General features: G+C 45.7%; 2 protein-coding genes across 2 annotated transcripts in view; both read left to right on the top strand.

Moving 5' to 3' along the window:
• LOC129385807 (keratocan-like) overlaps positions 1–14,468 on the top strand; it is a 59,173-nt gene that overhangs the window by 14,648 nt on the left and 30,057 nt on the right. The window lies entirely within an intron of this gene.
• The window catches only part of LOC126534620 (protein toll-like), a 30,097-nt gene that overhangs the window by 5,823 nt on the left and 9,806 nt on the right, over positions 1–14,468 (top strand). Inside the window, exon 2 of the mRNA XM_050181889.3 lies at positions 1,070–1,638. Coding sequence (XP_050037846.3) covers positions 1,070–1,638 — 569 coding nt within the window. The remainder of the gene's footprint in view (positions 1–1,069; positions 1,639–14,468) is intronic.

The raw sequence follows: 14,468 nt of genomic DNA, 5'->3' as shown, positions 1-14,468 counted from the left end.
TTCGTGACGTCGCGTGACAGACAGGCGAAGCAGGGGTGGTAAAAAAAGTTGTTGGTCAATGGCGGAGGGATGATTGCAGAACTGGAATAGAAAAGCTTGGAATAGCTTTACGTTATAGCGCCCTTGATCACATGGCCGAATTCTCTTCGCCGTTTGTGAGGCCTTTTCGGCAGTGCTAGAACCGTCATCGCACAGGGTTGCTGCATCAGCACGCAAGATATCGCACCGTGATGCGTTTCCCGATTTGCTTCCCTAGTTTTCGCGTAGTTTGCTCCGATGAAATCTGGAATGACGCAAGACTCGACGTGTCTATGAATCAAGATACATTCTAGCTTTCCCGTTGGGCGGAGCCCAGCTTGCGTCGGCAGAGCCATGTTGTGCAGCGAATACTTTACCTTCAAGGCAGAACACTGCGTCAAACTCAATGAGGACTGTAGCCGAACCGACGATATCTAAATGCGATATTGAAAGGTGCCGATAGCGATATATATCTAAAGGTGATATTTTAAAGGGCCGGTATTTAAAATAATAAGTAGCCAGATAACGGCAAAAAAGCAAATATGGCTCTTATGTACCGAAAGCGCTTATTTAGGGAACGTTTGTTTCTGATTGTGGTTAGGAAGAAAAGCTCCTCCTAGCTGCTATCTTTACATCGCAGAGACCCGAACCAACCGGTACCCACCCATTGATTATGCGGCGTTATGCGGAGTATGTGGATTAGGCGACCTGTAGCGCACCCTGAGAAGCGGAAATTTTTGTGTGAAAGAACAGAAATTACCATGGAGGCTACGCTGCCACTCAATTTATATCAGTATTATCTTTCTTAACGAGTTAGTGAAATAACGGAGTGCAATTTGAACCTGCAGATTGATATAGAGGTGTGATTGCTTGCGCCATTGCTGCCTGCTTTAACGTGACAACGTTTGGCTCACGTAATTGCTATGTAACTACAAGGTTCGTCGCGCATTTTGCAAAAGAAAGGGGGGGGGGAGAAAGACCACAGCTTACCCGTTAACCACACTCTTTTTGCCCCCTTGATGCTATCTTTCCTCTCTGTTTTCTCCTGCAGACAATCCCTTGATATGCGACTGCAGACTCGCATGGCTCTTGCCCGAGAGCAGCGAAGTTCGAGTCGTCGAGTATCCTATCTGCGACGGGCCATGGTGGCTTAGAGGACAGCCGCTCCTGAACCTAACAGAACGAGATTTGCTCAGACGGGAAGAAGGCTGCGACTCGGGCTGTCGCTGCGAGTGCCACAAGGATTCGCTCGGACAAGGATCGATTGGTGTCAACTGCTCGTCGGTGGCAACGGGCCGCATTCCCAAGGCGTTTCCCCGAGGCACGACTGAATTGGATTTGAGCGGAAACCGGCTCAAACACCTCGGCGACTTCGGCACAAAGGCAGCGCTACATTTGCGAGTCCTGTCGATCAAAAACAATCTGCTTGAGAGCATCAACGTGACAGACATTCCAGAAGGCGTGAACTCCCTCGACTTGAGTGACAATATCCTGCGCCACCTGCCATACGACCTCGTAACACGTCGGAAGCTCACTTCCTTATGGCTATCTGGAAATCATTTTACTTGCGACTGTGCCGACTACAGATTCAGGCGGTGGATTCAAGCTCATCAAAACGTGGTAAGCTTCCCATGGAGAAGAAGCATTGGGGCACTGGTTTGTATGTGCGTATTCACTATGTTGTGGGGAGAAGGGTCACTTCTGGCGCCATGTTCTGCATTCAGTATTTCGCGGTAACAGGACCTTGTTTTGTTGCATATGCGAAGCATAATGAGAAAACAGACCACTGTTGTAAGGTTTCTGAGAGGAGACCTGTCAGTGGGTGGCATATCGCCAAATGCGGCAACAATACAGAGCTACAGTGGCTGAAATTGAAAGCAAATTTAAAGAGCAATGCACTTGGCTTGTCTAATTGTGCCTACTTCATACCGAGGCTCCTTTAAATCAATTTCATCGGATGACTTTTCTTCAGGCGGAGTTCTTTCTGTCATACAAAGATCATTTGAAAATGCAATGCGGGAACCTTTCAACTGAATATTGATGACACTTTTAGACCACAAGACGCAGCGAGCATCAATATGTAAGATTTTGAGTCCAGCCAATAAAATTCCTTTCTGCCTCAAACACAAGGCAGGAAGTCGACGCATGTCATTGCATCGGGATTTAACCCGGACGCCAACAAGGAAGTTTTTCTTGCTGCTATTGCCGGTAGCCGACAGAAAAACGCTGCTGCCTCCTTTTTTTTTTGTTCGCTGGGTGCAATTGTTGTACGCAACGAGGCTATCTGGCTTTTCATAATGACCCGGACCCGTATTCACTAAAAGTTCTTACGATAGATGTGATCGTAAGGGAAAATTCCATCCGTTCGTGATGCTGGACATAGGATTAGTGATGGTGGCTGTAAGTGGAAAATAACAATTGCGGAATACTGTTTATAGAATACGGCCCTAGTATAATATATACTATTCGCCGCAAGGCAGAGCTATAGATGGAAGCATCGTCGCCACTTCAAGTGCACATGCGGCCACCATTGAAGTGCACACTACAGCGCCTCACTGCTGATGATTTATGTCGTCTGTAGGCAAATAAAACGCGCTCACTGCTCTGAACTGATGGCATATAGGCCCCAGGTACCACATTTTTCAGTCAAACGCGCAGAATGTTTCTTAAAATAAATTTTAGGGTTTTACGTGCCAAAACCACGTTCATATCATGAGGCACACCATAGCAGGGGACGCCGGAAATTCGGAGCACCTGAGCTTCTTTATCGAGCACCTAAAACGAAGTATACGGATGTTTTCGCATTGCGCCACCACCGAAAAGCGGCTGCCGAGGCCGGGATTACAGCGCAGTATCTCTATGTTGCAGCTACTGACCTTGCGTAGCGCAAAGACTACAGCGCAAGCCCAAATATTTATTTACATCGTCGAGAAAACTGAAACCATCGTTTACTACTTCTGTTCAAAGAGACAAACAGTCTTTAGAGAATGCGCATTGCATACGAGTACATGTAAACACGCAGTGGCCAGCAGACAACCCGACGCACCATACACAGTATGGTTCAGTATTTGTCCACCAGGCGGTGACTCCGCTCGATGTCGTGCCAGGACTTACTTTTGGAAATGCATTTCTTTGCTTTAAATCAGGGGTACAATCAGGACTCGACGGGAACCAAAGGCCAGTGGGTCGCATCGCATTGGGCGTTCACGGGAAGACTACAAATCAAGCTGTGCAGGATGGTTTAGGCTGGACTAGTTTTCAAGTGAGGGAAGCTCGCAGTAAAATTGAGTATGAAGAACGGCTGAGGAATATGGATGAAAGTAAATGGGCTGGAAGAGTGTTGAGGTATCTGTACAGGAAAAGCATTGATTCACAGTGGAGGAAAAAACTAGAAAGCTTACCAGCAAGTATGCAGCCTGTAGGGTGGGCAACACAGCAACAAAGAGGGTCAAGCGGAAAGTCAGAGAGGCTGCAATAATCTCATGGGTGGCGGCAATGGAAAAGAAACCAGCCATGAGTAACTACTTAAGAGGAAAAAACGAAATGAGGAAACAAACATTTTATGATAACTCAAAGGGAAGCTCATTACTTTTCGAAGCGAGATCAGGATGCCTTAGAACACGCACCTATAAAGCGAGATATAAGACGGAAGAAGAAACATGTGCTTGCTTCGGTAAAGCTAGGGAGAGTGTGGAGCATGTTTTATTAGAATGTGAAGACGTCTACCCAGCGGTCGATTTAGGCGCCACTGGCCTCCTTGAAGCCCTTGGGTTCAGCGAGAGCAGTGGAAAAGTAAAAATGTCCGCAATAGGCATTAGTAAGAGGCGATTAAAAGATTGGTGGAAGAAAAGTAGGGAAACGACAAAAAAACAGAGACGTCAGAAAGGACAGTTCGAAATAGGGGATCAGAAAATTTGGGTGGGGCAGTTCATAGTGTTTTCTTTTCCCTCTTTTTTATTGTTTAACCTAGGTAGGACATTAGGCAGTATAATTGCAAGAGCTTGGTGGCGCAACCCACCACTCCGTTCCAAAGGGGACGCTCATAACATCCATCCATCCGTCCGTGACAAATGGCCACCGCCGCACATGCCAAGAGCGCATTGAGGGCGCAGAGCTGTGCGCTCAGACGTGCGTCTGCGACATGCAACGCGGGCAGCTGCTTCGAGGCCTGTTGCTTTCAGGATGCGCAGCCATAGGAAGTGGCCACCGCCTTTTCACGCTTGTCGCCGTGAAAGTGGGCTGTGAAGTTCTCTTTTTGACAACAGTGCCAGCCATGCAATTTATGGTGCAGACGTCCAGGAGATGCAAGGCGTAGACGTGCCTTATCGTCTCGACAAGCTTTTCACTCGCCATAGTTTCTAAGTTCAGTAAAAAGAACTCCGGCACTCGAGCCAACGGGTGCTCCAGGTATGCCGGCTCGATCAGCCGGCACGAGAATGATGGGTAATGCATAGATTTGCGTCGACTTCGTCTTTCTGGCTTGAATTGCTAATAGGTCTTTGCAATTTCACCATATTCAAGAAAACTTTGGTTTGTAAATACGCCAATTCACAGTTAATACGATTGCGCGGTAATATTTTTTCCACTCAAGTGTTCCGAATAATATGATTAGTTCTAAATTAGAAAGAGAAAGCGTAATACATACTACAACCAGATCGTCTCAGGTCACAACCACGACCACACAAGTCCTTCTGGCGCCGATCATTCCCGTCATATGTAAACTTTCCTAGCGCTGGTGTTCCCGCTAGTAACGATAGCAGCGAATATAATTCGCGGCTTTGTCGCAGCAGTTTTCTTTCCGGCTATCTAGCTAAATACCTAGAAAAATTTATTGTTTTTACTTGCGATCGGTAGGATTTGTAGATAGGGGACCACGCATAAATTATCGGCTAACTGTAAGTGATGCCTTCCACGTCATGAACTGCTAGGCAGGTCCACAACTACTTTCAAAGGAGAATATGACGGCATGTGGGTCCCAAATCAAAGCGACCGACCATCTTTTGCTAACAGTGATCTTGCGCACCGGCTACTTGAGCCGTCATTACTTCACATGTATTTCAGCTTGCTTGCGAGCATTCCTCAATATTTGGAAAGGTTACTAGCATTCGGCATTTCACCGAAGTTGATGACGCCGACGTCACAACGCAGCCTTAGCAACCATGAGAGGTGGTGCTTTTGACCTTTCCAGACTGCGACAGCTCATGGCAGCAATAATCATGCTGATCCTCACTAGGCCTCGGAACTTGTTTGTGTAGTTGTTTAAGAAATTATCTCAGTATTCCCCGCCAATGCTTCGCTGTTCGTTTATTTTCTCTTTGCTGTCTATTAAGTATTGGCTTTACGGGGTACACTGACTACAATAACACGCAGTGCTTACTGGGACGTAATAAAATATGCGTCATGCGTGTCGTTGAGTTGTCGACACGGATATTCAAGATGCTACGATAGTATTTGTATTTATTTATTTTTTCAAAAATAAGGCATAAGAACGCAATAGCATAAAACTGGGTCCCTTCATAGCCACATTGCAGTTTATCATCGAGCATCAGTAGCACTCGTACTACATCGAAGCACTGAAACAAATTCCCACATAACTGACGTTCGTTTCCTTGAAAAGAATCTCGAAAAGAATTCTTTTTTTTTTGTTGAAAAGGGAATAACAAAACGCATGAGTGCGCGTACTAGATCAACAGCGGCATTACAATAAAACGGGTCATAATAATTTAGTTTTTGACGCTGTTGTAATAGAGGACTTGCACAAGGCCGAGAACTCTGTGCTGCCGTCAGGCGACGCTGGTGTTTGGCCGGCATTGTGAAAGATGGACGCGGGATGGCTCTAGCAGAAAGTACGTTATCGGCACTAGCGCATGCATGTATGTATTGCGCTTTTTCACTGAAATGCGACTTGCCCAGATTCAGCAGGGTATCGCTATGCAAACACTGTTTCTATTTGTACAGTTGCGACCAGAAAATTGCGGAAAATTCAATACGCCATTCAGTGCGCCGATTTCAACTATGACCTCGACCGCTTCGTGTCCGTGACGATAGTTCGTCCGTATTTCGCACTAGTTGCAATAGTTATGTTCAGCGTAAAGGAATATTCACAGCGCACACATGGCTCGGTATCCGTTTTTTTACCCTCGTAAGCTGCTTTTCACTCGCCTAAAGCCGTGCGGGCGATCACGTTTGTTGAGCATGATGACCGGACGTTGTGGCCGAACACCGCCCCAACGACCGAGCTCGGGTAGCCGGCTGTGTGTAGCCTGGCCAATTGCTTATCAAAGCTAGTATGCATCGCGTGTGGGCGCGACTTCATGAGAGCAGGTTCAAGGCAAAGAGTGACTATTCCTCTTTTGACTAACTTTGAGTGTGCCGAATCATACGGTAGCAATTCCTTCTGGGCACGTGGGCTATACTGCCAACATACGTGGACTTTGTCAAAAATAAAGACAGATCAAAAGACATTGCTCCAGAGGGTGAAGGGAAAAAGGCATACGCCTAGGCCAGACCAAAAACGAGGCAAACCAGCAGTGGTGCCATACGTCCACAAGCTTTCCCACAACTTGAAGAAAGTCGCTACTAGGTTTGGTGTGCCGGTTGTTTTCTCGGCGCCACGCAAGTTGGCCGGACTATACCCGCGCATAAGCCGCGTTGACAAAAAGTCAGCATGCCAGAAAAAGCACACTAGACAGTACGTGAAATGTGTGACGGGCGTTATATACGAAATACCGCTAAAATGTGGGAAATCCTACGTTGGTCAAACGGGGACATGTGTTAATGACCGGGCTCGGGAGCATGAATTGTCTGTAATCAATAAAGGTAATGCGCATTTACCTGTGCATTGCACGGTTTGCCTGGAAGGCAGATGCCAGCCACTGCTACGCGAGATAAAGATACTTGGCAGGAGTGGTGATACGTTAGCAAGAGAACTTTTGGAGTCATATCACATTAAAGAGAGAGGCACGAGTTGTATTAGTGACACGTCTGTTTTACTGTTTGAAAACGAGTTGCAACTGTTAAAAACGTCACTGGAATCGTTCTAGGCAACACTGATGTACGCATGCGCATTTGTTCATTCTCCCTGCCCTGCTGTAAGAATAAAATCAGTTGAAGTTCAGCGCCCATCTGTTGTTTCGTACTCTTCCTTCCAAAGTCTTCATTTTCCTTTTTTGGCGCAACAATGTATTCTTTAGATCCAACCAACTCGCCCAGCAACAATTTCTATTCGAGATTGCTGTTTCTTACACAGAGGGTTGGATTTAGACACAACCTATAAGTGTAAGGGTCAACCTGGACTACCTCAGCAATCAGTGGTTTTACTGTGGTACTATTCTATTAAGAAACGTCTTAAATGACCTAAATCGAATATTAGGGATTTGAACTGGAAAATCTGGATGGTTAATTTTATGATTATTACGGTGAACATTAATGTTCAAGACCCTGGCACGGGAACAACAGTTCGTCGTTGGTTTTGAGTCTTTCCTAGAGTCACAAGGGTTACTTTTATCCAGGCAAAGTAGTCGCAGCAGATTTCATATATGAGAAGGAAATTTACGAAATTTATTTACGCGTTAAGAGACAAAGCCGGCAATATCGTTACTAATATGGACGAGATAGTTCAAGTGGCTCAGGAGTTCTATAGAGATTTATACAGTACCAGTAGCAGAATAGCGAGAATGTCAGCGAGAATAGTCTAGAGGAATTTGAAGTCCCACAAGTAACGCCGGAAGAAGTAAAGAACGCCTTGGGAGCTATGCAATGGGGGAAGGAAGCTGGGGAGGATCAGGTAACAGCAGATTTGTTGAAGGATGGTGGGCAGATTGTTATAGAAAAACTGGCCACCCTGTATACGCAATGCCTCATTACCTCGAGCGTACCGAAATCTTGGAAGAACGCTAACATAATCATAATCCATAAGAAAGGGGACGCCAAAGACTTGAAAAATTGTAGACCAATCAGCTTACTGCCCGTTGCCTACAAAGTATTTACTAAGGTAATCGCAAATAGAATCAAGAACACCTTAGACTTCTGTCAACCAAATGACCAGGCAGATTTCCGTAAAGGCTACTCAACAATAGACGATATTCACACTATCAATCAGGTGATAGCGAAATGTGGGGAATATAACCAACCTTTATATATAGCTTTCATTGATTACGAAAAAGCATTTGATTCAGTCGAAACCTCAACAGTCATAGAGGCATTACGGAATCCGGGTGTAGATGAGCCATATGTAAAAATACTAAATGATATCTATAGCGGCTCCACAGCCACCGTTGTCCTCCATAAAGAAAGCAACAAAATCCCAATAAAGAAAGGCGTCAGACGGGGAGATACGATCTCTCCAATGCTATTCACAGCGTGTTCACAGGAGGTATTTAGAGACCTGGATTGGGAAGAATTGTGGATAAAAGTTAATGGAGAATACCCAAGCAACTTCCGATTCGCTGATGATATTGCCTTGTTTAGTAACTCAGGAGACCAATTCAAATGCATGCTCACTGACCTGGAGAGGCAAAGCAGAAGCGTGGGTCTGAAAATTAATCTGCAGAACACTAATGTTTGACGGTCTTGGAAGTGAACAGCAGTTTACGATAGGTAGCGAGGCACTGGAAGTGGTAAGAGAATACATCTACTTAGGGCAGGTAGTGACCACGAATGCGGATCATGAGACTGAACTAACCAGAAGAATAAGAATGGGCTGGGGTGCGTTTGGCATGCATTCCCAAATCATGAACAGCAGGTTGCCACTATCCCTCAAGAGAAAAGTGTATAACAGCTGTGTCTTACCAGTACTCACGTATGGGGCAGAAACCTGGAGGCTTAGAAAAAGGGTTCTGCTTAAATTGAGGACGACGCAACGAGCTATGAATAGAATTATGGCTGTAACGTTAAGGGATAAGAAAAGAGCAGATTGGGTGAGGAAACAAACGCGGGTTAATGACATCTTAGTTGAAATGAAGAAAAAGAAATGGGCATGGGCAGGACATGTAATGAGGAGGGAAGATAACCGATGGTCATTAAGGGTTACGGACTGCATTCCAAGAGAAGGGAAGTGTAGCAGGGGGCGGCAGAAAGTTGGGTGGGCGGATGACATTAAGAAGATTAAGAAGGTTGCAGGGACAACATGGCCACAATTAGTACATGACCGCGGTAGTTGGATAAGTATGGGAGCGGCCTTTGTCCTGCAGTGGGCGTAACCAGGCTGATGATAGTGATATATATATATATATATATATATATATATGTATATATATATATAGGTCCCTCAAAGAAAATTCATGGGACCTCGAAGAATTGTTCACTTATGTGACGGCCTAATTTGAACATTTACTAAGCCTCATAGTAGAAGACAGTTCAGTTTCACAGCCTCTGAGTCCCCTCCCACTACCAAGCGACTGGCGTCACTCGGATGAGCCGTGTGACCAGCGCATTCAGTTAAGCACGTCAGGGAGCTTTGTGTGTTTTGTGCCTATTCAGTCGCACAAATGCACAACAATGAAAACAGCCATGCACATACAGTGCGTGGTTTTACGCGCAAAACCATGATTTCATTATGAGGCACGCCGTAGTGGGGCATTCTGGAAATTTCGGCCACCTGGGCATCTTTAACGTGCCCCCAATGCACGGAACACAGGTGTTTTTGCATTTCGTACACATCGATATGCGGCCGCCGCGGCCGGGATTGGATCCCTCGAGCTCGTGCTTAGCAGCGCTACACCATAGGCACTGAGCCAACGCGGCGGGTGAAAAAAGGCATACAATGCCTTGTGAAAGTTTTAATACGCGGACACAGTCAAGAAATCTTTTTTCTGAGGAAAGGTAACGTGAAAGGTTAAGACATAACATATATAAAATTACACATTATATAACAATTTCTGAACACATGTTATGACCAGAATTATTTGCATAAAGCAGTGTGAACCCATAACGCAATAGTGCAATCACTTGTCAAGCACCCGCAGGGGCGTCTGCGTCAGCAGGCTTTTGGTATGTTGTGACACCACGTACCCGAGCACAGGAGTGGTGGAATCTCCCGCGTGTAGCCGTGTGCGGCTTAGCCGTGTCCGGGGAAACGGGGAGCCTCGACGTAGAGCAAATTCTGGGTGTTTGGACTGTTAAGGCTCCCGGCGGAGGCAACACACTCCTTTGGCCTCTGGTTCGCATAGACGGCGCCTCTACACTGACCCACCTGGAGAAAACCTTCAGTCGCCCTTTCCTCTCCATCTTCTCAAATCTTCGTCTTTCTCTCTCATTGTTAGACCTTTCCCGTCTTCTTATCCCTTACATTTGATTCCTTTCTCCTTGGCGGCAACCTTTAACCTGGGGTAGCTATCCTACCTTGGGTACTCCATATTTGGTGACGGCGTACGACTGGCGTCCTGCAGGCTTTTAGGGAAGCTGCGCCGCGTCCTCCTGTTGGGTTCCGTGGTTGGCGGTCGGCGCTGTTGCCGAACAAATTTATTTTTCTCATGGCAACACAAACTTCTGTTGCCTGTGATCGGCGTCTGAAAAGATGCCGCACCGAAGCACCATTCCAGTTCTCCTTTCGGAGCAACGCTCCATCATTTCCGAAAAACTATGTGCTGTACAGTGAAAGCAACATACCAGTAAGAAAGCTCTCCCCATTCCTAATGGCCAATTGTCTAAAAGACAAAATCGTACCTACATACAAAGCCTCAAAATGTCTAGTGGGCCCCTCCTCGTAGAATTAAATGATAAAGATTAAGCAGGGAAGCTCTCGGAAATTAGCAGCATTGGCGACGTGACAGTGACCGTTTCAACCCACAGACCACTTAATACAAGCGGGGGAGTAATAGCTTAAGAAGACTTTCTTAGCTTGAGTGACGAGGAGATGTTGAAAGGTTCCAGAAACAAAATGTTGGCAAAGTACAAAGAACTTTCATCCGGAGCAACGACCAAGAAATCGCAAGCAAACATGTTATCCTTACCTTTGGAACAAGTGTAATGCCTACCTTGCTGGATGCAGGTTACGCTAAGCCACTGCCAGACCATATATCCCCAACTCCAGACGATGCTTCAAGTGCCAAAGGTTTGGACATGCTTCACATGGATGCCGAGGACAAACAACTTGTCCTATATGCAGCTCCAACGATCACCAATCTCAGAATTGCACCTCTTTCCCACATTGTGTTAACTGCAATGGAGGTCATTGCGTGTACTCGCGGTCTTGCCCCTGCTGGAAAAAAGAAAAAGAAGTAATTGCACTAAACATGAAATAAAAAATCTCGTTCTTTGAAGCCAGAAAGCGACTGTCATACCTTTCGCGAGGTAGTTATGCCGATGTGACGAAGGTAGGGGCATCGTCACAGAGGCCTCAGGATTCCTGGGATCCCACGCACCATGCTACCGTAGTGATGCTTCTCGCTCCCGTGGTGGAAGCAGCCAGTGCTGCTCCATCCTCTTCAAAGGGGCGGCAGACACCAGTTCAGCAGGGTTATAAAATCAACGAAACCGTGAGGCCCGAGACACGTGTTTCACGCCCAACTCTCGGTCCTCCAGCGCTTCAGAGAGAGTGATCGAGGTCCACCCAAAAACCCCGGTGTCGTCGACGCTGAAGCACAAGCGCTCTCTCGAGCGCGGAAAGAGGGACAAAGTCCCAATAACTACTCTAAATAAGAAAGCGATAACCTAAAGGTTATTGCTCCTTTGTATCAGCTTTCTTTAGATCCATGTCATCTAACATCTTTCTTATCTCCTATTCACTCGTTAATGCCATTTTTTACCCTTCAATTTGCTAATGGCTTTTGTTATCCATTGGAATTGTAGAGGCTCTTACATAACTTAGGTGACATCAAAGACGTGTTATTTAACTTCTCCCCTGTGGCTTTATGCTTACAGGAAAGAAACCTAGGCGAAAAACACAGAAATGTTTTAAAAGGTTTCACTGTTGGACGGGGCGGCCACACTCAGACGAACCGGCTTTCGGGTGGTGTAGCCATTGTTGTGCAGGGCGGTATTGCAGCTAGAGAAGTTCCCATTACCAGTCACGTAGAAAACGTTGCTGCCCCCGTTATAGCTCACAAAACCATCACCATTTGCTCGATGTAAGTCCGACACCAGGCTCATTTTACTACTAAACTCGTAGAAAATATAATAGGTAAATTACCGGAGCCATTTGTTTCGGTAGGGGATTTTCATGCTCACTGTACTCTTTGGGGCAGTGTCAAAACTGGCCAAAAGGGCAACTGGTTGAAGATTTTAATCGGTCAAATGATATCTGCCTTTTAAATTCAGGTGCACCGACCTACTTTTCACCGACTTCGCGCGCTGTTAGCTGTTTAGATTTAACTTTTTGCTCACCATCTCTTTTTAATGATCTTAAATGGGAAGCCCTCGACACGTCATAGGATAGCGATCCCTTGCCCGCAATCATCAGACTTTTGTCATCACCACTAATCTTACTCACTAGGCCACACCAGAGGAAATTACAGCTCGGCGACTGGCCAGATTTATGGAAAACGCGAAACTGGAAGTTGTCTTTTCGACAGAACTAGGCTTTGCTGAACGTAACAAAAAATCACTGATGTCAGAATCTCAGCAGCAGAAAAGGCAATAACACAGTCACCCGGTATTGTGCGCAAAATGCTAAAACCCTGGTGTACAAACGAGTGTACCGAAGCCAAAGAGAACAAAATAAGGCTTGGGGAATCCTTCGGACGTACCCCACTTATAGCAACCTTTTAAATTTCAAACAGGCCAAAGCCAAAGCACGATTTATTCTAACACAGGCAGAGAAATCGTCACGGCAAAAATATATATCTTCAATAATAATACAGTCACGTCAAAACGAATGTGGGACCAGGTCAGGAAATTCAAAGTAGAGCACACATGACACACAATACCACTACTCACATGTCCAGGCACAAAGACAACACTACAGGACCAGGCCAACTTATTAGGCGAACACTTTACAAGGTCTCCAGCTCAGCAAACTACTCAAATGCTTTCTTAAAATATAAAGAGTCGGCGGAGAAACAGAGACTGCCCTCAACTGGGGCTTCAAATGAACCTTATAGTAACGTCCTCACAATGCAAGAATTGAACAGAATTCTCTCTGCCGGTAAAAAAACGGCAACAGGTCTTGACTGTGTCCACTACACAATGCTCGCACACCTATATCAAGCTTCAGTAGAAACACTTCTTAAACTTTTCAACAAGATATGGGAATCTGGAGTAATGCCTACAGACTGGAAAAATGCAGTAGCAGTGCCTTTTTTGAAATCAGGTAAATCCGCAACATGCCCAAGCAGCTACAAATCCATTGAATTAACACGTTGTCTAGCCAAATCCTACGAGAGTATCATAAACATAAGGCTCACATTCATCCTTGAATCAAGGAGCCTAATAGACATGCACCAGTGCGAATACAGAAAGGGCTGCTCGACAACTGACCACCTCGTACGACTAGAACACGAAATACGTGAAATACGTGAACATGAAATACACAAACAACACTGTCTTTACACAGCATAACATAACTTTACACCCCGCCCCAATACTCGGAGATGAACCGCTAGTGCCCTTCACTGACTTGTTGAGCTTTTTAGAAGAAACTGGTTTTTTGCACAGACTATAAAGTAACGCAGCGTTCGGTGCTTTAACATTTGATTTCTTAGTATCTTGTGGCTGGCGCAAAAGTGGCTAAGACCACTTTTGCGCTCCTGCGCCTTAGCCATCCCTGGCTAAGGCGCAGGATGGCCTTAGCCACTTTTGCGCCATTACACCCGAATGAACTAACTTCTCAAGCATGTGTAAGGCCATTGCTTTCAGTCATTTCCGGCGGCCGAATAAAGGATTACAGGGTAATAGATTATCAGGCGGATGAATGAATAAATGAATGAATGAATGAATGAATGAATGAATGAATGAATGAATGAATGAATGAATAAGACACAGCGATATCTCAAAAGCGCGAAAGGACACGAGAGGAAGCAGAAACAGTGTCGATTTCTTTATTGAGCAGCTTATACAGCATATGACGAAGAAAAAAATTAGTGCGGAAAATGCATAGCACAGACTAGACAGTTTTACGACTAGCGCAACCAGGCGTCTTTGCGTCCCCGAAAGTCTTTAACCCTGCTCGCTCTGTTATGGACTCGGTTTTCCTTCCCTTGAATAACTTTTTTTCTAAGCCAGGTGGCTTTTTTTGACTTGTAAGAGGGCGCCTTTCTCTTTCATGTTGGAGACACCAGTTCGTTGTCTGATGCGATGGTTTCACGATCAGCGAAAAAGTGTTCCTTCCGGCACGTGATCTGGTAATGAACACGTCGGCAATCGTATTGAAATTGACTTTGCGGGAGAGTTCTTTGAGAGCGCGCACAATTCCCAGATGGTTCAAACTGGTTGGTCCAGTCGTCGACCGCAAGTGCGTTTTCAGCCGCCGCAGACAACAATAAAAAGATCTCACGGATGTGTGCTTGTATGTC

This window comes from Dermacentor andersoni, chromosome 7, assembly GCF_023375885.2.
Source record: "Dermacentor andersoni chromosome 7, qqDerAnde1_hic_scaffold, whole genome shotgun sequence".
NCBI lineage: Eukaryota > Metazoa > Arthropoda > Arachnida > Ixodida > Ixodidae > Dermacentor > Dermacentor andersoni.
This window is presented reverse-complemented; position numbering and strand designations above follow the sequence as displayed.